Source organism: Trachypithecus francoisi, unplaced genomic scaffold, assembly GCF_009764315.1.
Source record: "Trachypithecus francoisi isolate TF-2019V2 unplaced genomic scaffold, Tfra_2.0 Lachesis_group6, whole genome shotgun sequence".
Lineage (NCBI taxonomy): Eukaryota > Metazoa > Chordata > Mammalia > Primates > Cercopithecidae > Trachypithecus > Trachypithecus francoisi.
The window spans coordinates 98,453,995-98,477,448 of NW_022681471.1; the positions used below are offsets into that span (position 1 = coordinate 98,453,995).

The 23,454-nt window shown below is 48.6% G+C and overlaps 1 protein-coding gene across 1 annotated transcript in view; it reads right to left on the reverse strand.

Annotated features, from left to right (window-relative positions):
* Positions 1-918: 918 nt before the first annotated feature.
* The window catches only part of BCOR (BCL6 corepressor), a 47,233-nt gene continuing 24,697 nt past the window's right edge, over positions 919-23,454 (reverse strand). The window contains 13 exon segments of the mRNA XM_033200861.1: positions 919-2,076; positions 3,243-3,399; positions 3,613-3,690; positions 5,049-5,194; positions 7,433-7,599; positions 12,433-12,687; positions 13,037-13,362; positions 13,897-14,241; positions 14,626-14,889; positions 21,118-21,304; positions 21,785-21,838; positions 22,488-22,717; positions 22,720-23,454. Of these exon segments, the coding sequence (XP_033056752.1) occupies positions 1,785-2,076; positions 3,243-3,399; positions 3,613-3,690; positions 5,049-5,194; positions 7,433-7,599; positions 12,433-12,687; positions 13,037-13,362; positions 13,897-14,241; positions 14,626-14,889; positions 21,118-21,304; positions 21,785-21,838; positions 22,488-22,717; positions 22,720-23,454 (3,236 nt within the window). The 3' untranslated portion in view covers positions 919-1,784.

Genomic DNA, 23,454 nt, shown 5'->3' on the forward strand with positions numbered 1-23,454 from the left:
TGCTTTTGCGGTCCTAGTGTTCCATGCAGGATCAGAAAGCACTGAGGGCATTCGGTGCACAAATGGATTTGACACAAGTACCCAGATGAATAAGGTCTTTGGAAGGGCTGGGAGAACAGGAGTCAGGGACAACTCTGGATCCACAGGGTTCAGGAACAATCTGCTGAGGCTGTCATCCAAGAATTAGAAAGCTGCCACTGCCACAACCACTACTGTATCTCATCACCCACGAAGCTGAAAACCAGACACTGGAATGCTGGTCAGTCATTCCAACTGGCTGGCATGTCTCTTCAAATTTTCTTATCCACAGCCACTGTAGTAGGAAGGTGCCCCTACCTCATGCTACCTTCCAAACTGAATATGCACTCAGAAAGCTAGCTGCAAGGGAGTCGAGTAGTTTTCAGCTTTCTAGCCTCTATAGTGAAGGACAGGTACAAAAGCAAGTGAGATGGAAATCAAGGGCCAACTGATAGTGCCCAATGCAGATACTGCTGGGAAAAGTCAAGAACAGAGGAAAGGTTGGGTCTATAGGCCTTGACTCTCAGGCCATGCAACAGAAGGGCTGCAGAAGTGACACAACAAATGCCTAGTTTCAGAAAAAACACTCCTAGAGAGTTGGCCATGACGTGGGACTGAAATAGGTCAAGGCCAAAGGCAATGCAAAAGCCTCCGTAAGCATCAAAGGAGACAGGAAAGAGAAGGTTCTAAGAGACAGGAAATATGTCCAAGAATTGGGCTTTCAGAATAGGACTCCAAATTATATTCTGAGTATAACTCCTCCAAAACCCTCCAGTCCGCTTTGGTTTCTAGAGACTATAAATTGCTCTAAAGTTACCTATAGGGAATACATCACCAGCACCATTTAAGAAGAATCAGGGACAACAATAATGCTTTAGGAATACATAGGACACAAGGTACTTCAATTTTCTCCTTTCCTCAACAGTTTTATTGCCTTTTAAGAAAATTTTTGTAAAATATAAATACAAAGGCAGAGAATTTACTTACAAAGTTAAAACACAGATTTCAAACATAAACACACGATTCAGAAAATTTTAGTTTTATGTACATTTCTGAGCAACCTCAACATATTATGTTAGTTTTCAATATTTTACAGGGTACAGAAAAAAATAGCTCAAAGTCTTCTTTAAATAAGAGCATAAAATGTTTAAACATATAAACAATCCGGTTTGATGCGTGAAAACTAATTTCACAGCTTTTAAATTAGGATATAAAAGTTTCATACAATTAGTTGTTGTGTGTGGATATGGTTTGAATTTATATTACACACTACTGGATTACATCCAATAGCATTTACCTGGCCCGAGCAGGTACTCTGTAAACAAAACAAAGTTATATCACCAAGTGCCTTCCCCGAATTCGCTCCCTCAAAACCAACCACACAGTTCTGACCACTCTACACAGTCATGGCCTCTGTCATCAGAGCTTTGTATGAAATTAAGTCAAAATGTGGAGCTCCTTTTACTCATTTTTTTTTCTCCTTAAAAAAGTAAAGAAACAAATGTTCCAAGTAAAAACAAACATATCCCAAAGCTGTGTGCATTGAAAAGTAAAGAACATTATAACAACTTCATAAAAACTGACTTAAAAGTTTAAAAGGAAAAAAACATGTTTCTAAGTCCTTCTGACTGGAGTAATTTCTCTTATATAAAGAAGAGATATTTTCATATGTAATAGTGTCCTTTCTTTACAGAAATAGTCGTATTATGACACATATGCACAAGGATTAACACTATAACACACTGTACACGGTGGGTCTGGCTTGCTCACCAGTAGTTGTCTGAGACCATATCACTGGGGTGGAGCCACTCTACAGAGGAGCCCAGCAGAGTCTGAATTTCGTTCGTGAATTCCACCAGATCTAACAGCTCCTTACTTTCAGGGTTGAAGGCTTCCAGGTCTTTGGAGCAAGAGAACAAGAGACTTGCAGAAACCTGCCGATAAAATTCTGCCTCCGCAATGGTGACAATTTCCACGTTTGGAAAATTGCAGCGAAATATGCGGGAGGACATTTTCAATTTCTTAAGGACATCCGAAAGCAGTAGCCAGTTTCGCGGCCTACAAAACAGAAAGGAAAATGCTTTGAGTTTCCAGTAAAATGAAAAGTGCTCCCAATATTAACAACCAGCCCGACTGGACCAGCCTCTAGCTATGTCCTTTCATTCTGCTCCACCCCTCATTTCTCACCATACCTACTCTCTGATCACCATTCCTTTTTAAGGTGAGGGAGAGTAACTACTTCTAGCAGTAGGAACTCTGGACTCATCTGTCCATCTAGGGAGGACCATCTGAATAAGCCCCATTTCTCCCCTTTCTGGTGGTAAAGTCCTGCTCATTCAGCTGTGACCACAACTCGGGTCAAGCCTATCCAAGTGCCTGTTATCAACAGTCACTGGGGGAGTAAGTCTGTATCCCCACTTCTTTGATCTCTTCTCTCTTCAGACCCTCACTAACAGCATTATAAACACACAAGGCTGTCTCTCCTTTCCATTCAGGCATGTCCACTCCCATCCTTCCATTGTTTTGGGAGTGACACTTTGGAGAAGGAAAGTATTACATTCCTTGCATACAACTACCATACTTTGTGATTTCCATCACTGTTGTAATGGCATACATGTTTATAGCTTCGGGGCTGAGGAGGATGTTACTCATCAAGCAGCTTTGTCAACACACAGCAGAGCAGTCTCTTGACAAGTACACCCAAAGTGACTGGTCACTGGCATATAGGGGCTCAACCACAGGGGGCAGAGGGGATTAACTAAATCTGACGACACACCAATATCCTAAGTGTCATGTACAATGATTGTCCTAACCTTACACAAGGGTTTTATCAGTGTAGTCCAGTACATCTCAAAACATTCTACAGTGGCCTGTTGCAGGGAGTCCTAGGAGGACACCTTCTCAAAGTGTCTTAAGGATTGAAGTATTCGAGGTGCTGACCCTTCCATAAAGTTCCAGTCACCCACTTCTCTGGGGAGTGACAAGCCTTGGTGTTAGTGATAAAGGCAGGTTTATACCATGCTGTGCCCCACCCCCCACCACACTGGGTATAAGGAAGCTGATGTGTACCCTTTCTGGAAAATATCTTCTGCATTGTATGAGGTTCATGGACAGTTAAGGAGTTCACTCACCCACCCACCCTCATCTGCTTAAAGGGCATTTCTAACTCCTGTCACCTCAAGAGCAGCTCAGCTAGTTTTCAACCACATGATAGCCATGCTCACCCCTGAGCCACAGATACTTGGATGTTATAACATGGTAAGAGGGGGGTCTCTGAAAATTCAAATTCAAACACATCGCTATAGGCATCGTCATCGTCATCCTGGTCTTCTGGTCCTGGGGGGTTGGCTAAAACATCATAGCCACTTTCATCATCTGGTTCTAATGGAGGGCAAATAAGAGAGGAAGGAATCAGTAAACTACACAGCACGATGTCCACAGTTGTCAACAACAACAAGGACTTTAAATAACAAGATTCTTTCCAAGTGAGTCCTGCTTCCAGTGTCCACCACTGGCTTTCCCTCACCCATACCAGACAGAAATGGACTTGAACTTGTCACCTCCTACTGAACTAGAGCAAACAATGCAGCTTACCACAAACAGAGCTGCCATAGAAGTCCCAAGCGCCACTGGTGTCATCATCACTGCGACCCTGTAGGTCATTTAAATAATCTGGAGAGAGAGAAAAATAAAAAAACAAGATAAAACTACTGCCGAGAACAAAATGATGGCAGAGCCACGTGGCATTTTTTCCTATAAATTCATGACAGGCTGGCAGGTCATTTCCTGTCTTCCTCTTTCTCAGCAAAATAAAGTAGCATTACACTTACGTATCTCTTTTTTTTTTTTTTTTGGACAGAGTCTCTGTTGCCCAGGCTGGAGTGCAGTGGCACGATCTCGGCTCACTGCAGCCTCCACCTCCTGGGTTCAAGGGATTCCTGCTCAGCCTCCCAAGCTGGGACTAGAGGAGCCCTCCACCACCATGCCCAGCTAATTTTTGTATTTTTAGTAGAGACAGGGTTTTACCATGTTGGCCAGGTTGGTCTTGAACTCCTGATCTTGGGTGATTCGCCTGCCTAGGTCTTCCAAAGTGCTGGGATTATAGGCGTGAGCCAACTGTGTCCAGCCTACTTATGTATCTCTTCTTTGATAGCCAAACTAAGCTGCTTCTTTCAACAAGTGAGTGTAATTTAAGGTAAACAAGGGCGGGTCACCAGTGAGTTAGTGGCATTCTTTGGCAGGAAGTGCCTGATAAGGAATTTAACTGCAGGTGCCTGACACTCATGAAAACCTTGTGCTTCTGCTTTAGGGATCTTGTAATGCCCCGGGCTTAAGTAATGGGTTATCTGATGACCTAACACCATAAACGTGTCCAAATAATTTCATGTATGGAAGGTTGAGTCTTTGAGTCATTTTTCCCAGACTCAGGATGTAATCCTATGAGCCATACCTAAGTTAAGAATGCATGTGTGGAAAATGAGAATAACTTTAGGAAATCTTTTTTTTTTTTTTTTTTTTGGAGATGGAGTCTCGCTCTGTCGCCCAGGCTGGAGTGCAGTGGCCGGATCTCGGATCTCAGCTCACTGCAAGCTCCGCCTCCCGGGTTTACGCCATTCTCCTGCCTCAGCCTCCCAAGTAGCTGGGACTACAGGCGCCCACCACCTCGCCCGGCTAGTTTTTTGTATTTTTTTTTTTTTAATAGAGACGGGGTTTCACCGTGTTAGCCAGGATGGTCTCGATCTCCTGACCTTGTGATCCGCCCGTCTCGGCCTCCCAAAGTGCTGGGATTACAGGCTTGAGCCACTGCGCCCAGCCAACTTTAGGAAATCTTTTAAAACATCAGGGTGAATAGATGACTTAGCTTCACTAGAATAAAGTCAAACCACACAAAAGTTCAAACACTCGGCTGCTCTCCTAAAAGCTTTACAGTTTTGGCCTTTGTGATTTCTGCCTAGTCAAATTCCAATCATCTATTGTATCGAGTTACCATCTAATTTTTGAATAAGACCATTTCTTGAACTTTGTCATACCTGTTAAGAACTTTTCCATAAGTTCACTGTGGGTCATTTTCATGATGGTTCTACCTGAGTACGTAGCCAAGGTGGGGTCAGCACCGTAAGAGAGAAGTAGTCGGACAATTTCCAAGTGATCATTCTCAACAGCATCATGCAGAGGCCTAGGAAGAGAGGCGCAATAGAATTATGCTCGCACAAGCCACACTTGCTTATAAAGCAGTTGTCTCCTTTAACAGCAACAGGCAAAGCTGGGTGCATGTGTACCTTGTGTACTGAGCCTCCTAAGAACAGTATTTCATCCAAGAGGTGTGCATAGTCACCGCCACTGCACAGATAGGGAAACTGAGCTACAGTGACTGGCTCAAGGTCAAGCAATGAATCACTGTTATTTTGATGACTAACCCTTTACAGGGCAGATGAAGAGACTATTTCAGGCCTAAATCTCAAACCCAAATCTATCTTTTTTGGTGGGGAGAGGAGGGTGGGTAGGCGGGGGTGGACAGGGTCTCACTCCATTGCCCAGGCTGGAGTGCAGTGGGGTGGATCATGGCTCACTGCAGCCTCGATCTCCTGGGCTCAAGTGATCCTTCTGCCTCAGCCTCCTCAGTAGCTGGGACTATAGGCGCGTGCTACCACGCTGGTTAATGTTTTTATTTTTTGTAGGGACGGGGTCTTACTACGTTTTCCAGGCCGGTCTTGAACTCCTAGGTTCAAGTGATCCTCCTGCCTTGGCCTCTGAAGTGCTGGGATTACAGGCAAGAGAGCCACTGCCCAGCTGCAAACCCTATCTATTTTTTTTTTTTTTTTGAGACGGAGTCTCGCTCTGTCGCCCGGGCTGGAGCGCAATGGCCGGATCTCAGCTCACTGCAAGCTCCGCCTCCCGGGTTTACGCCATTCTCCTGCCTCAGCCTCCCGAGTAGCTGGGACTACAGGCGCCCGCCACCTCGCCCGGCTAGTTTTTTGTATTCTTTAGTAGAGACGGCGTTTCGCCGTGTTAGCCAGGATGGTCTCGATCTCCTGACCTTGTGATTCGCCGTCTCGGCCTCCCAAAGTGCTGGGATTTTTTTTTTTTTTTTTGAGATAGAGTCTCGCTCTGTCGCCCAGGCTGGAGTGCAGTGGCACGATCTCAGCTCACTGCAAGCTCCGCTTCCCGGGTTCACGCCATTCTCCTGCCTCAGCCTCCCCAGCAGCTGGGACTACAGGCGCCCGCCACCACACCCGGCTCATTTTTTGTATTTTTGTAGAGACAGGGTTTCACCGTGTTAGCCAGGATGGTCTCGATCTCCTGACCTCGTGATCCGCCCGCCTCAGCCTCCCAAAGTGCTGGGATTACAGGCGTGAGCCACCACGCCCGGCCTGCAAACCCTATCTTAATCCAAGGCCTAAGAAGGAAGTCAAGCCCAAAATGAAAACATTTTCAACAAATTTAAGTAGTCATGGACCATGTGAAGGTAACTTACAGGGGAAAAAAGAGATCCCATCATCATGGAAGCCAATAGAACAAGCAATTGTCACACTATTAAAAACAAAAAACAAAAAACCAAAAGCCACCTCTGTTTTTAAAAGAAACTAGATGCAAAGAAATCAGCAGAGACTCTCCTGAAAGCCTGATCCCAGGACCCCACACAGATCAGTGATCAACCTCTGGCCCAGAAGCCAAGGGAACAGTCAGGAGAAGAAACAGGCCTGGCGGGGTGTGTTCTCAGCAGGGTACAGAGGCCTCCTACCTATGTCCATGGAGCTGGGGGTTGGGGTTGGCGGGGAGAAGATGGATCTCTGTCCAATCTGAGGGAATGCTATTTGCAAAGTGTGAAAGACCAAATACCTTTCCGTTTGGCTATTTCTGTCACTGTCAGGAAAACCCCAGTGCCCAGCCTCGTGGCAGCATCCCACTCACACAACCAGGAAGATGTTCGGGCTGACTCAGACCTGGGTCTCTGACCAATAAACCAGGGTCAAGGACAGGGTGAGGGCCACGGCTGGGGACGTGGGTGGCAATGGCAGGTCCTGCTGAACCAGCGGAGGGGCAGCTGGCCCTGTGTGTGTACTCCTGGGACTTTCAGCTCAAATATATTTTAAATACAGTGACTTCATAGATGGTGATGAAGAGTCCAGGGTCTTAAAAGGCAACACCCCCAATTATTCTCGCAGGCCTCAACATTTTCAGAAGCTTTGGTTCATAGGAACATTATAGGACTGACCAAAATTGGGAGCTTTACATCTACATTTGCCAGAAAGGTCTGCTGGATTCAATTCTAGAGGACCCAGTGGTCAGTGTGCTTGCAGTCGCCCTCTGTCTTTCCTCCTGGAATTTCCCGCATACCCTGAGAACCGCCACTGCACAGATAGGGAAGCTTGGTCTCAGCAGAGCCAGGCTGAGAACAAGACACATCACTGACCTGGTTCCATCCTGGGCACTGCAGTTGACATCAGCGCCATATTCAAGGAGGTGTCGCACAATGTTGAGCCAGCCCCTGGCACAAGCTTCATGCAGGGCGCAGTAACCTGCATTGTCCCGATGATTTACGTCACAAATCTTGTTCTCCAAGCAGTACAGGACCACTTCCTGTGGGGAGGGGAGGGGAGGGAGGAATGCCATCAGATCACTGCACAATGACCTTGTAAAGTGGACCTCTCTGTAGCTTTCAAAGACATACACCTTCAGGCCTGAGAACCCACTACCTCTTGGGCAGGCTGTGGATGTCTCAGCGAGGGGCAAACACATGTGCGAAGTGCCTGATGACAGGGACAGCATCATTTAGAGGTCTGCTGCCCAGCTGCCTGGCCCTGGGCAAGTTATGCTCCGAATTCTCCAAAGCTTCCTTTCCTCCTCCGGAGGAGAGTGACAGAGCCTACCAGGGGCTGCTAAGAAACTAATTAGAGACCCACACAAGCCCTTAGCTCAGTGCCTGGCACAGTGAGTACAGAGGGATTTGGCTGCTAATGTTTCAGACGACGCATGAATAAGTTCAAGGACATCCTCACTCAATTGATTCATCCAATGGGTAGTAGTGGATGGCATCACAAGTTTAGATAAAAGCAAGGCCAATCAAGGCATAACAAACAATTAAATGAGCTGGAGAATGTTTCTCAACTTCACAGAGAGGAGGATGCGCAAGAGTTTAGGCTGGTTCTCATGTCCCTTGGAAAGACCCAGAGTCGGAGCCTGGGCAGCAGTGCTTCTGTCGGTATCACACACATCATCAACAAATGACATCAATGCTTCCAATAACCCCACCCTCTTTTTACTTCACTCTCCGCCCCACTTGGGGCTGAATCAATATATTTTCATATTTACTTAAGTTAATGACAGGAATCTAATATACCACATACCACAACCTACACATTTCAAGAACAAAGTAAGACGATCCTATCCTTCCCCCTTTGCAGAACGTGTTCCGCATCAACAATCTGCATGAGAATCACTGTTATTAATCTCACTTCTTTGGCGTGTTAAAACATTAAAATGAACCGCTCCCAGTAAGCAAAGCAGTAATGTAGTCCATGTTTCATTACCTTAAGAAAGTGTTCAAACACATGGAACAGTATCTGCCACCAGACAACAGGTTACACTGTTTTCCTAGCAGTCATGGCCAGCAGAGAGCTGTCAGGTTCTGAAGACTGCGGGGAAAGCCAGAACATGTGGGGTAGCCCAGAACACGTTCCACTTGGCAAGGGGGGAGCTCGATGGGTCATAGCAGGCTCTCCTTTGTGACAACTCTTAAATAACTCATCTGTAACCTAAAATAGGCAGCATTTGAGCCACCCATAAACGTGAGGTGAGTTCTGAAAATTCTTTTATGCCCTTTCTAGGACACATCAGTCAAAGGTGATCACTCACTTGAACACTAACTAGAATGTTCTAGATGCTCCCCCTGTGAACCTAAGGCTGCACGCTGATAACCCTGGCCAACCATACCCTGCTGCTTCAGGCCACTGCAGCAGCTCCGTTCCAAATCAAGGGGAGGAAGAGAGAAGGCATGCCCACAGAAGCGTCTCTTGCTTCAGGCCCTCACCTGCCAGAAAGCCCACAATCCTCTGAGCTCCCAGGCCACCTGCCCCGAGCACTGGTATCCAGGATACCGCATGAAGCTGCTGCTCTTTTAGCAGGCCCTCACTAGCCAGACTCGAGTGGACGGCTGCAAGCTAATGAGTTGTGTGCCCAGCCAGGGAGAGGCCCTGTCATGTGACTCAGGGATCAGCTCTAAGCGCCACCAACTGCTGTGCACAGATCAATCTACCCGGATCCCGGCAGCTGGCCTGGTGTCCTATCAACCCAGGGTTTATTTGCTCTGACAATTACGGCCTTCACCTGGAAACCTTCATCACTACTAGGGCTGATTTGAGGGAACCTAGAAGTGAAAGATGTCGAGGCTGAAGGGTAAGTAACTGTTACCCTGGAGAATGGCAGGCAAGGCAACAGTAACCCAACACCAGCTCAGACGTTTTACCATTGGCCACCATAACACTTCTGATGTTCCCAAATGTGTATGTCATATCCCACAGTGACCTGTGAGATCTCAGGAAGGAAAAGTGGTTATGATTCTCATTCAACACTTAAGAAAACTGAGGCCCAGACAGGTTAGGCCCCAAATTCAATTAACACAAAGTATTAGACCTGTAACTCAGGTCTTTTGGCAACGTGTCTGCTGGGAAGCTTCCAAAGGCCCAGTCAAGGGCCCTGGCTAGAAGGCTGCAATCCAGCCATGACCAGCATCCCTTGCACATTTCTGTTGGGGTGAGGCAGACTAATGACACTCTCCTAGATGGGAGGGTGATGGGATCTTAAATGGGTGGCAACTGCTGTCACCAACAGAGAGAATGAAGAAGCCAGAGAAGTCTGTCTACCTAATACATTACTTGGTTTATTCTCCACGCTGGAAATGGGAGTGTTTGAAGGGCAGCCCGCCCATTCCCAAACAAAATCAAACTGTTTTTGTTGGACAATTCTCTGTTAAGCAGCTATAAGCTGAATGCCATTAACCGCAAAATGTAACCATAAAGGCCATAAACCCGACATTGTTAATTAATTAAATGCCTCATTAACTTTTTTAAAAACATGATTTATTCGATTCATAGAAAATTTAACCATCACCACTAAATGCACACGCACGCGGTTCCACATTGGCATTTTAGCCCAAGAACAGACAGGGAAAGGTTCAACTGTAACTGGCCTTTCAGGTGGTCTATTACAGATCTGAAGAGAGAGGGTGTTTCTAAACCTCAAGAACCAGATTAAGAGAAAACAAAGCTTGAGCAGCCTTTTATTGCATGTGGTATCTTTTCAGCTAAGCAGAAGACAACAATGATAAAGAGGGGTTTTGGGAAACCCCTCCCAAAGCTGTGCATTCATACGGCACCTTATCCTGTTAAGCAAACTATTCTTTTATTTTAAAGGGTTTACACTGCCACATCTGAATGGACTATCATCCTAACATTGTAATCTCTGACTAAATAAATCCCAGAAAGTTGAACTCAAAGTTGAAAGCTTTTATCTAGTAATTAAAACATTCAGCATTAAAACTGATGACCTGAGAAAGTTCTATAATGACATTTACATTTGAAGCGGAAAAGTTGTCCTTCCATAAACATTCTCAAGGCTTCTTGCACCAAAGGCCTGGTAGCCTAAGAAAGCATGGATCAGTGTTCCTCAGTCCAGGTCTCAGACCCACCCGCCATAGGAAAACCACCAAAATGGGAACTGTTCCTTAGAGCACCCACAAGGGTCTCTTGAAGTATCTGCGCTCAGAAAGGTGAGACTGGCAGAAATGAAGCCAAGATCAAAGACCAGGCCAGGAGCCCTACCGACCCCCCAGCACCACCCATGGTCAGCGAGTTTGCTGCCCTGGAGCCCTCCCTTACCTCTGGTGTTTGCTGGAAGCACAAGTCCATTTTCTCAACCATGCGTAGGAATGAGTGGCCCTGCCTGGCATGCTGCATCTACCCTGTCCTCATAGGTGCTGCTGCTCTCTGCTTACGCGAAAACAACTGGCTGCCACTTGGGTTTAATCTGCAAGTAACTGAGCTAATTTCCAAATCCTTCTAGAGAGTTCCCTCAAAGACATCCAGAGATACCAAAAAGAAACAAGTTGGTACGAACAGACAAAGGCACATACAACCAAAAATACCCAGCTAGTGCTTCAAAGGACGATCCCACAGGTGTGAGCCGGCATCCCAGTTCCCACCCACACAATCATGCCCCAGGGTGGGCTCTGGGTCAAAGGGAGACTGGCAGCTGGGTCACCCCATCAGGAAAGGCTCAAGGCACAGCAGACTGCAGCCTGGTTTAGGTGCGCGAGCCTGGGCTCCGGCTGAATTCCGGGAGCCCACAGCTGAGCATGGGCCGGCATGGATCCTGTCGCCCGAGTGCTTCTCCACGCTTCACACTCAGCCTGCTGAACCGCATTTTATTTTTACCACGACTCCTAGAGAGCTGACGCCAGCATAAAAAAAAGTCTTTGCCTTGTGGGCTATTACATCACAATCTCAACTGACAAGTGTGTGGTGGGGAGATGCACAGGGGCAGACGTAGGTTTTGAACTGTGAAAAGCGTGATTCCAGTGGGAGCCAGTCCTGGAGAGGAGCCGAGTTTGGGGGGATGGGGGGAGACTGGGCTTTGGAGGCAGGCTGCTGGATTATCTGTTCAAATCATGTAACGCCTCTGGGACTCAGTTTCCTTATCTGAAAGCGGGAATAATATTAGTTACTGCCGCACAAAGATGATGAAAAGGTGAAATGAGTTACTCTGGATCTTAGGGGCTCTGTTAATGTAAGCTATCATTGTCATGGACCATGCTGGGAGGAGGATGGGCACGGGGGCTGGGGAGAAGCAGTGAGTTGAGGGAAAAGTCTCAGTCCCTCCTCCAGAGCCCTCAGCCCTGAGGCTACTGTACCCCCTCTCTCAGAAAGAGACCTTAGGTCTGCCCCACCCTCCCATCTCTGTGACCTGCACAGCTGCTTCCTGCCTACTCCCCCTACACGGCCACCCCTCCACCCGAAACAGTACAAGCAGTCCAAGATAGAGCTAATAACTTCTCTCCCCCTTGCTAATCAGAATCCAAAAGGGCTCATTAAAATTCCCCCAGTCGCCAAGCCCTGGGTTGTGTCAGATTTTATATCAGAGGTAAGTGAGCGAGACTGGAGGATGCAGAAGCAGCCTACCTGCCTGAACACGAACTGAACATCAGAGAGGCCTTTCTTTCCACACCGTGATTGAACAAGCCACCAAAGAGACGGCAGCGAGAGTGGGGCTAACACAAACATCCTGCTGGAGCACCGGCCCTGCCCCCTGATGCGGAGGGGGCTGAGCTCTGCTCTCCGTGTCCCTCCCCTCGACCACCGCAGCCCGCGGGCCCCGCCCCCCAGCCCACAGCCCCGGGGAGCGCCCACAGAGACACACCTCATAGCCAAGCCTGGCTGCCCGCTGCAGAAGGGTCTCGCCAGCGTTCTTATTGACAATAAGTCTCCGTGCTTCCGGCGGCATCGGGCGAGACTGGGTGGTCTCCTGAGGGGAACTTGAGCATGGCAGCTGTGTAGACTGGGAGGCCGGTAGCAGTTGCTGCAAGCGGTCGAAAGGCTTCGGCTCCTGCTTGGCTGGTGACAGATCACAGTCCGAACTGGGCTCCGGCCGCTTTCTGAATCTCCGGACAGTCACCTATCATAAAACCAGGCAGCGCACACGGTTAAGCCCATGTCCTTCTAACAGCCGCAGCTTCCCCTCCTCCCCTCCACGTGACAAACCTGCGTGGAGAGAGGCACTTATTCCTTATCTTTTGGTGGGTGGGGGGGTGCCTGTCAAAGGAGGGTTTGGGGGAAGGGGTTCTTACTAGTTTGAAACTTCGCTGCCACCCAGAAGACACGCTCCTCTAGGACAGGGCAGTGACGTGTGGTGTGGGGGAGGAGTCCAGGAAAAGGAAAGCTTTGTCCCCACAAGCTGGGAAGCAGGCAGGCAGGCGGGGATGTGCTCGCACAGGCCCTAGAGGGAAGCCGGGGTCAAGAGGTACCTTGCCATCGGCATTCTCCACGTAGTATTCCCCTGTCAGTGGCAATCCCCGCCTGGGCTCCTGAGGGATCAAGTGTTTGGTTTTGCACAGTCTCTTCCCGGATGGCTTCTCGCTGTTGTCGGTGTATTTCTGCAGCAGGGAGGCAGCCTGGCAATCCTCTTCTTCGTCTGCACACAGCACATCTGTCTTCTGGTTTTCTTTAATTTTCTGCTGTTTGGCAGGCGGCCTGGAGGCTGGTGCGCAGCTTGGCTGAGCCTGCTTTTTGCCGCCTGCACTGGTGGATGAAAGACTCTTCATGGGCGGAGAGCCGGAGAACATAGGCAAGCCTAAATACGGAGGGGGTGACGGGGTGGCGGGTGGGTGAGAGACGGGAGAAGAAGCGGGCGTTACACAGTTGTAGCCAGTGCAGGAAGAAAAGCCCATTGTTAACACTGATCACTGGAGCGGCTTCAGTTTTTAAAGATATACCAATTATGTTTTCAAAGCATTAATATTTAATTATACCACATTCAAACGGCACCTAAGTTAACCCACAAAACGCCAAGTGGCAAGTTGCTTCAAAGAGCCTGGAAGAGAGGACAGAAGCGGGCTCTTCCTGCTCTCCTGCCCCCTACCCACTGGGTCTGGGTGCTCAGGACCCAGAGACTGGAGACAGCCTGGGGCTGGAATGAGGGTGCTTAGACTTCCTTCCTGTGCAACCACAGGCAAGGACATCAAGAGAGAACTCCCTGCCTGCCACATCCTCCTTGAAGTCAACTGCTATGGCCTTCTAAGGTCCCCTGAAAAGCCCATTCCTACAGAGAGAGGATGACCCACCCTCCAGGAGCAGGGTGAACACTCAAGGGGTGGCCCCTGCATACCTTGTTCATTGTCACTGGGTTTGAGAGCCTCTTCCGACCAGCTTCTGTTGCCTTTGGCCTCTGCCCTTTTCCTGCCAGGTTTCTCTTCAACGATGTTAGCCCCCTGAGGAATGGCCTCAGGCTGAGTGGCCTGGGTCACTTCCTTCCTGCTTTGCCGGCCAGGTTTGCCGTCTGCTGCTGACACCTGCTGCTCCCACCGTTCTCTAAGGTGCAGCAAGTGGCGTTGTTTTTTAGGATGGAGCCCTGTTAATTCAATGCACACCTTCAGGTTGGTCAGCTCACTATAATGTGGGTCTTCTAAGTGGTTAGAGGAACTGTTTGTCATTTCCCTCTCAGGCCAGTCATCTAATGGAGAAATAACTACAAATTAATCAAAAAGCCCCCTGGGGGGGAACAAACTGTCTTACGCATCACTAATGGGGTGGGGGAGGGGGTGTGTGGTCACTGGTCTCTGCTTTTGGGAGGGGGCCTGATAGTCTTTGGCCATCTGGGTTCTGGCTTTGGGGGAGGGGAGGTGTGGGTGGCTCCCCCCCCGGGGTCTCCAGGGCGGGAATCTCACGAGGCAGTGTGGGAATGGAGAGGTCCGCTCCACTGCTGCGCCCCACGGCTTCCCCTCACCGATTCTGTCTACAGGGGCAGCGCACCGCACATCCACATCTCCTGTCCATCCCCTGTGGCCGCATGCACAGGCCCACCCCCCAGCAGGCGGGCGAAGCGGACAGGGCTCACCTTTAGAGACTCGTCGGCGTTTGGCTTTCAGCAGAGGGTCCTCTGGCACCTCCTCCGCAGTGGTCTCAGTGTGGCTGCTGTCACCTGAGACTTTGCGTTTCCTGTCCACCCGGAGGGTGGGGCTGTGCGGCATGTCCGAGGCCACCTGGTCTGTGGGAGGCTCGCTCACGGGCTGCCTCTCCACAAAGTACTTCTCCACAGAAAGATCTTTGTCCTCTGGGGCTTCAAAGGGATCGTGGTGCTTGTTTCCAACACTATACTCGCCTGGGGGAGGGGAGACAAGAGGGCATTAATGAAGACCAAAGGTCGCCATGAGAAGGCAGGATTTGGGGAGCGCGTGGGACCGTGCCCAAGGTAATCGGATACTGACAGCTGCTTCTTTGGAGAATGGTGTCCTCACACATAGTTAGCACGAAACCCTCAGAAACAGAATTTTCCAGAGGAAGGGTACATTGAAGACAAGGGTACATAAAGCAGAGTGAGATGCATGTCACACTCGTGACTTTCTCTTTCTCCCTTCTTATGGTTGGGGGCAAGAGGGAACCAAGAAAGATGGGGCGTCAACGTTACGTTTCTTAAAGCACTATAGTCCTTTCAGCAGAAGACGCAACCAAGCTGGGGCTGACCTAAAAATCTTCATGGGAACATCTGCTGAGGTCATTATTTTGAAACAAATGGCAGGCTGATGAGATAAAAACGACCAAATATCCCCAAAATGTCATCTATCGAAGGGATAACACCAATATTCACCTAGGCCGACCGGGGAGATGAAGAGGGACAGGAAACAAGAGTGTTGAAAGAAGGCCTAGGCCCTTGATGGGCAGAAGTGATCCTCACTCCTGGGGGGCTCTGGGCCTACAGTCCAGGCCAGAGGGAGGCAGCGAATCCCGGCAGACCTAGGCTGCTGGGAAGAGGGGCCTGGCAAAGCCAAAGGCAAGGTTTCCTAACACATCCACGAGTTCTGAGAAAACTTCAAAGAACTCGATTTGCTGGATGCACAGATGTGAAACCAATGGGTTGGGTTGTTCTCATTCCTGTCCAACACAGGGGAACCCCCTTGGGGATGCTGGCCATCCCAGCTGACACTCCTCTCCACACCCTCTGTCACAAGCAAGCATCTGCAGACATCCCCTCATTGTTGGTGTGTCTTTCCCATGCCAGGCCAGGGCCTGCAAAATCGCTCATTCCAGGACCCCTGTGCTTGGCCTATCACGGGCCGTGGGGCTTTTCCTTGAATCACCTCAGCCCAACATCACTTCCTACTTTTGCTCTAGCCCACGAAATAGCTCATTAACTGCTTTGCTGGTCACAAGTTTTCTAATACACAATGAATATAAACGATAACTACTTAATGACCACTGCGAGGTTAAGGTGTCAGCCCTTGGCCCGCTGAAATGATCCCTCTCATCACCAGGGTTATGAGTCTGGTGTCTTGGTAACTCTGAGCTAGGCACACAAGTCAATTTCTAGATGAAATAAGCACACACCTAATCCGCTGATCTCATTCTTCCTCTCCCCAACCCACTTCAAATATTACTCCCACTCCTGACCAGCCCCGTTCACCCACTTCTCTCGGGGGCATTCCCAGCGGTTCACGGCAGTCAGCTGTGGGGGTGAGCTTTACCGGGGTTGTTGGCTAGCCTGTGCTCTCAATGGTGTGAGGACCCATTCACCTCCTCTTCAAGGGTGTTCTAAGGGGGAACAGATGGGGCTGCATCTATTCTTGCAAAGGAATGGTAGAATGTCCCCAACCGTTTCTCCTCATCCTCACTCACGAGAGAGCACTGTATGGACAGGGATGGCTGGGCCTGGGACTCGGCATCCAAGCCTCCACCACGGAATACCACCCCAGGTCTCTGTAGGTACAACCGGCACCGGATGGACACCCAAAAACATGGCCAAGGTGGTATTCTGTCACAGCAGCAGCAGAAGAAAACACACAAGCTGCCCAAACCTTACACTATGCAGAAGTGTGACCACTGTGCTCAGCTTGGCCTGGGGATGCAAAGAGTATGGGCTGCTCTGTCTCTTAACCACTCTGGCAGTTAACAGCGGCACTTTACAGTTTGGCCCCCTTGAGTTGTAAAGTGGGACTATTACTGCAAGCCACCTCCCCCCGTGGGCTTCATAAACACGGTGCAGCAGGGCAAAGGATAAGGCTGGAGAAATTACTTACAAAAAGACGCTAAGATCCCCAGACCAGCTTGATTTTTAGCCCTGATATTTATGAAAGTTTAAGTTGTGAACTGACTGTCCTAGTTATATACCATTTGACTTTCTGGGGTCAATCAGCCACCCCTGAAAGCCCTGTGGGAGGAACTGGGGGTGCAATGTAAAAATGTAAAGACTGCGTTACGAAGCGCCACATGCCAAGGTTAAAAGTGTACTTTTATACTTTTAAAGTGTACTCATTTCCCCTCCCTCTAGGTAGGAGAGACGGTTCAAGCCAAGTGGTTTGAAAGCAGAAGGGACTGAGTAACGTCACCATGCCTTCCTGGGTCAAAATGAGGCAGCAGCTTAGCCAGTGTGGGGCCCCACCCAGAATGAACTGCCCTGTGTTGGCACCCTTCCCAGAGACACCCCCCATCAAACCCCCATCAGATTAAGAATCTCTCAAACCTAGTGCTTTGGATTTGACTTCCACAGCTTCCATTTGAACTCCAGGTCTCACACAGCCACCTGTATTTGTAACAATCTCAACCAAGTCTAAGGCATCTTTCTCAGGGAGAAAGTTTTCCATTGGAGTTTTGACCTTCACTGCAAACTTCCTAATAGTGAAATGAGTTTATATCTCACCTACCTGGCCTTGTGCCCAAACTACCAGTATATTTTGTCCACAGAAAACCACCTAGAAGACGTGTGATCACTTATTTCACAGACTGGCATCAACAGGCAGTGACTGACTGGGGACCTAGTCTCTCTGCTAGAGAGCACCCCCATTGACATGGGGAGGTCTTGCCATCTGTCTTCTCTGGGGCTTCCCATCTAGAAAAGCTGCCCAGTGTGGGTGGGGAGGGCTCCCCTGCACACACCACTTTCTGCTCCCTATTCATGGGAGGCCAGCAGGCTAGGACAAGGGATGTGAAACACACATGCTTCCTCCAAGTCCCCACCATTCCCCATTCAGCCAGAGAGGGCCCTCTTTTGCCTTCTGAATAGTCCAGAACCATTATCAGGAGCTCTCCACTGCTGCATCTGGGGTTTACTGCAATCATGCCTGCTCACACACAGTGTAGATGCTTCTTGTCCGCTCTCAAGAGGATCTTTCCGCAAACGAGGCCTATTTTCCGTCCTCCAACCTGAGTCTCTCAAGGCAAACATCCCAATTCCGCTCAGTGAAGGCCCCCAAACCTTATGCTAGGGTTTCCCTCCATGGGCCAGTAATAATCTTGAAGAACACCCACCTTGACTGCCAAAGATATGTATGGCAAACAGCTATGGGGGCCCATGATGTCACTTTCCTGTACACTTCAATTGGACCTCCCTCAAATGGGGCTATTCTTACCAGTACCCACAGAAATTACTCTTGAGGGCAAAGGAGATGGGTGGATAGACAGAGATGGAGGGATAGATAGGGATCCTAACCATCAGGGTCCTCTTCCGTTCCAGTTACTTACAGCCCTTCTATGAGCGGAACGCCATGTGCCTTTGGTCATGAGATCTAGGCAGATGTGAACACGGCTGAGTCCTACACTGTCTACCACTTACTCCCTGCGTCGTGGTCTTGTAAGACACAGCACATACGTCCCATAATTTACCATGGCTATGCCATTCCAATACCTCATAGAAGCATCGCCATGGCAACATTTACAAGTCACCGTGGCAACAATGCAACTTCACCACTGTTATAACCATGCCCAGTAAGCCCTAAACAAGATGGCAGAGGACTGAAATTTTTGAGGACTGCCCATGACATCTACTCCCTCTGTAGGTAACATCATCTCCAACAGAGGCCAACCATGTTATAACTTCTACCCTCTCCAGCAGAAGCATTGGTAGTCATCTGTCTGCCCAAACTCAAAGTAGTTTACGAAGTACACAGGGGCTGCTGTCCTGGAAGAGAAGTTTCCTGAGCCAAGAAGTCCCATGAAACCCTTTCACTTTCACTCAATGCTTTCTCCAGCTCCTGCTCAGGCACTGCCACCGAGTGAGTCCTAGGTTCACACAAGTCAAGTAGCTGCCAAGGGAGATAGACACCCAAATTCAAGAAGGAAGGGCTAATATGCACATCTAATATGTATCAACAAAAGTAAATCAATCAGTAAAAATAATAAAACTGAAAAAACAAAAAAAAAACAACAACAACAAAAAGGAAGAGCCCAACACCTCTGTGTTCCCTACCCCATCTTCAAAATGCCACTGATCATTCCTATTAATGAACCTTCAATTTCTAAATGAAAATCTCAGCGACCCATACTATCACTAACAGTCAACGAAAATCCTAACCACGGTGTTGTCCAGTTAATTCAGTTTTCCTAAACAAGCCCTCCCAACAAGATGCACACACATGCAGACAGCTGAGGCCACACAGGCAGCACCTGCCATCTCAGAAGCTACTGATGCTGCAGGAGTGGAAGGGAGAGGCTTTGGGGTGGCATCCTCTACCCTCTTTGTAACCCCTGCCTGCCCCAAATCCCTACCCCAGTTTCCATATGCTCACAGCTTGGCTCTGGGCCACAATGACACCCACGAGAGACGTGATGGCCGAGACGGCTCAGTGAATTTGCAGCTGAACGGATCCAGCGCCTGCTGTCCCCTGGATGAGATGGCAGTGGCAGCAGCAAGGACAATGTTTCCTCTAGGTTCCTCCTCTCGATCAACCACAAACCAATGGTGCCCCAGCTCTTCCTTGGCCCCAGTATTTAAAAAGGAGCCTTCACCCTCCCCCACCCCTTTTTCTGCTCTCCCTGCCATGGCTCATTACCTGAGGAGCACTACGTGGTGACTTATGGCTTGCAAGGCCCCGGTGCTCCAAGAACACAGCCTGTTGGTATGAAGCTTGGAGGGACTTACAGAAGGAGAAAGGGAGGCCTTTCTAAATCATGTGGGGCTCGAGCCCTGCTCCCCATTAGCCACACCGAGTTACTCAGATGTGAATGGAGGGTCTGGCCACGTTACTCAAAAACCAGAGCAAGGGCAAGAAGGCTGGAAGCTGGCTAAGTTCCTGTCCCTTCCTCCAGGTCCCCAGCCATCTACTCAGAACAAAGAGGGATTCTCATGTATGGCATTCCCTCTCTTAGAAGCACCTTCCCCCTCAACTCGGCCTTGCCCACTTCTCCCAGCACAACCTTCCCAAGAGCTGGTGTTGAGGCAACTCAGAAGGGGGGCTGCGAGTTGGCAGCAATCATCAGGGAGCGGCAAGGCTTTCTTTGCCACTTCACCCAAGAGTGGCCTGGACCTCCTGCCACCCTGTAGCCACCCTTCGAGGAAGAGTGAACAACTTCAGGTACATTGAGTCCCTGCCACTTGAGTAAGGCCACCACCTACTAGCAACAGAAACTACCTTCTTCAGCAATGACTTACAACAAATCAGTCCTGGTTTAGCTTACCCAGGATCCTGGCAGGTGGCCTTAGTCTGCTCCCAGGGATGAGCTGGAAGTGGAGGGGGGGGTGTGTGCTCCAAGCAGCAAGAAGCACACTCTCCCTACTCTCCCTGATCACACATTCTTCCCAAACTGTGTCAGGCACCAATGAACTGCGTTGTGAATGTCAAACCTCTGATGGCCCATGGTGGGGTCCCCCTTCGCCCAATGAGGTTTCTCATGTTGCAAGCAGACCTAAAGCTTCAAGCTTGCACATTTAAAAAAGAAAGAGGAAGACCTTCTCCACTTGCTGCCGACACACCTTACCACCCTGGAAGACTCCTGGGTAAATCCCAAAGTCAACCCTGTTGGTTGGGGGGGCGGGGGGGACGGGACCTGCTGTAAGAACCAAAGGGAGTGTCCTGAGCATCACTTCCCCTCCAAAATGCAAGTTGCCCTCTGTCTGGTGAGAAGAGCCCCCTCATGCATGCCAGGCTGTCTTGGATTCTGTGGCCAATTCTCCGCCACCCCCTACGGTAAATCATTATGCTCTTCTTTATGGTGATGTCACCATGTTCATCCTACTTCAACAACATCTATGCCTTTGGAGGGAGAATATAAGGACTCTCCATTCCACATCAGACTGTCACCACGGGGGTGGGGCAGGAGATGGCTGGAAAGTGTCATTCCACTGCTACAAAATACAACCTGTCCCTGCACCAAATTTGCTACTGCCATACCTCTGCTACATTGTGTTACATTAGACTGTTATCAGCTCTAGAACCGGTGCTTCTTTGGAAAAAAAGATGTGTCCCAGGAAACTATCTTTCACAGACGCCTCATTCCTGGTTGCCACCATTCATAAGGACAGTCGGCCCTTCACTCCATGCATGGCAAAAGCAGCCCATTTCTCCGAGCAGATGCCAACTGGACCTGAGGCCAACACAGCAAACTGCTCGGGTTTACTTACATCTCTCACTTTCGTTCTGGTCGGCAATGGCCTCCTCCAGGGCGACCGACTTTGGCTTTTTGTCCTGATTTCCTTTCAACCTTTCCCAGTCGGCTGGGCTGAATTTGCACATCTCGGAGTCTTTGGTTGCTGGGTGGCCACCTTCTCTCTCTTTCATCTCCAACTCTGAGAAGCGCATCATTGCACGCTAGAAAGAGAATGGAGATGGGAAAAAAAAAAAAAAACAACACCTTACCATAAAAGCTATTTCATTTGCCTTATCTTAAAGGAAAATATTTTCAAAGAAAAGTGCCCAAAACCAACCACAATTTATGAGATGTAACTCAGATATTTTAAAGTTTAACAGATAAAACTTAAGAGTATCTATATGTAAGTAGTCACACATTCTGTATTCATAAAGTCATGTGTATATAGATATATATGCGGTGTGTATGTATATCCACACATACACTATTGCATACGGACAGACATTCTCTTTTGAAGGTAAATAAAACAAAACGAAAACACAATGCAAAGAAAACAAAACAAAAACACAACAGAAAAGAAACAAAATACACAATGAATAAAGACGACCATGGCCCACAAACTTCCCTTTGTATATTTGGAAATGAAATTTAACTCAAAAGGTTTATGTAAGATTCTAGTAATAAAAATTTGAAGAACTGACCTCACAGTAAGCAGCGGGTAGACATAAAATACTGTCCTCTTGTAATCCTTCCATCTATGTAATTAAAATGGGCACTCAATGGATCATTTAGATAACTTCATCCATTTTTATAAGCATAAACCAATTTTTTTTTAACATTGCAAAACAATTTGGCTTTATTCATCTTTTAATTAAAAGTAAAATATCTTAAGGAAATTCCTACACAACATCTATCATAATTCACTAGCAAGTTAAATACATACTGTATCCCTTTAAGCAACCTTTTTTTTTTTTTCCTTTCTTTTTGGTGAAAAATTTGCATGAATCCCACAGACATGCGGCTGCTACACATCACCAGGTATCAAGTAAGGCATTCTAAGCAGCACTTCTAGGTATATTGTTATCTTACAGGCAGAGAAATCAAAGCAATTGATAGGTAAACGTCATGCAGTCTTTAAGATACCCTTCACAATAATTAAAAATCTGTTATCAGCAATTGAGTGGAGTTCCCTTATAATCTACAGAATAACTTAAAGCATCCAGACACGCCTCAGTGCTACCACTCACGTTCTCTTACTGGCCACATTGCATACATTCAAATTACCACAAGCTTCATTCACCAAATCTGCCTGGTGCCCTGCCCTACCATACTCCCCCAATCCTCTTTACACATTAAAAAACTGACAACCGGTAAAGTAACTGAAATTCAGGTGGGGGGGCTCACCTGCAATGCCCGTTGCTCCCGGCTGAGCTGACTGGAATCTGCATACAGTTCGGTAGTAACACATTTGAATCGGTCACCCACGTAACCCGCTGAGTTGGCGATTCTCTTTGCCAGCTTAGATGGCTTCGGTTTCAGAACTTTGCCATCATTTGATTCAGCCTCATCGGCTCCATCTTTGGTATAGGTGGGGGTCACGTCCACACTTGGTGGGGCACTGCCCACACAAAATGTTTGGGATCCTCCTGGGTTTTACCAAAAGTTACAGCAGGGCCATCGCTCCCCAGAGTTGGCTCCAGGAATGGAGTCGAGACTGGCAACCCTAGGTTTTCTTTGTTGGTACCTGCCAGAACACTGTCCTTGCTTACGCTGAAGACTGGCTGTTTGAAAGTATAAGTTTCGTGGAAGTCACTGATGCGCCCCAACTCCTCTCTCAGGGTGATGAAATCACGGTGCTGCTGCAGGGCCGGCTCAGCTGAAGGCTTGGGGGGCTCAGTGCTCTGGCCAACGCTCTCTGCTGCAAAGCTGGGTTTGGACACGTTTGTGTCAGTTTTAGCATCTGATTCTTCTCGGAGAAGGTCTACGTAGACAAGCTTGTCGCTTTTGACAACAGTCTTCCCTTGATTCCAGTTGGGATTTGGCTTTAGGTTCTTGTCGGTGGGGACATCTGGATGTAACTTGGTGCTGCTAGTTTCCAAAATCTCGGAAAACCGATTCCGGAGTGTTGGGTCCTCGTAGCGGGCTCTCTCATGGGACCGGGACCTCCTCTCTGGTTTCTCCTCTTTAGTGATCTCTATGGGCGTGTGTGGTATCAACATGGGATGCACCATGCCCAACCCCAGGGCATCTTGGTAGGTCACAAACTCTGGACGGCCGGTGGGCAGCCCATAGGGCAGGCCAGGCTTTGGGGCAAGGTGCCCAGGAAACAGACTGCCATTGGGTAACAAAACTGGATGAGGGTAGACAGGCC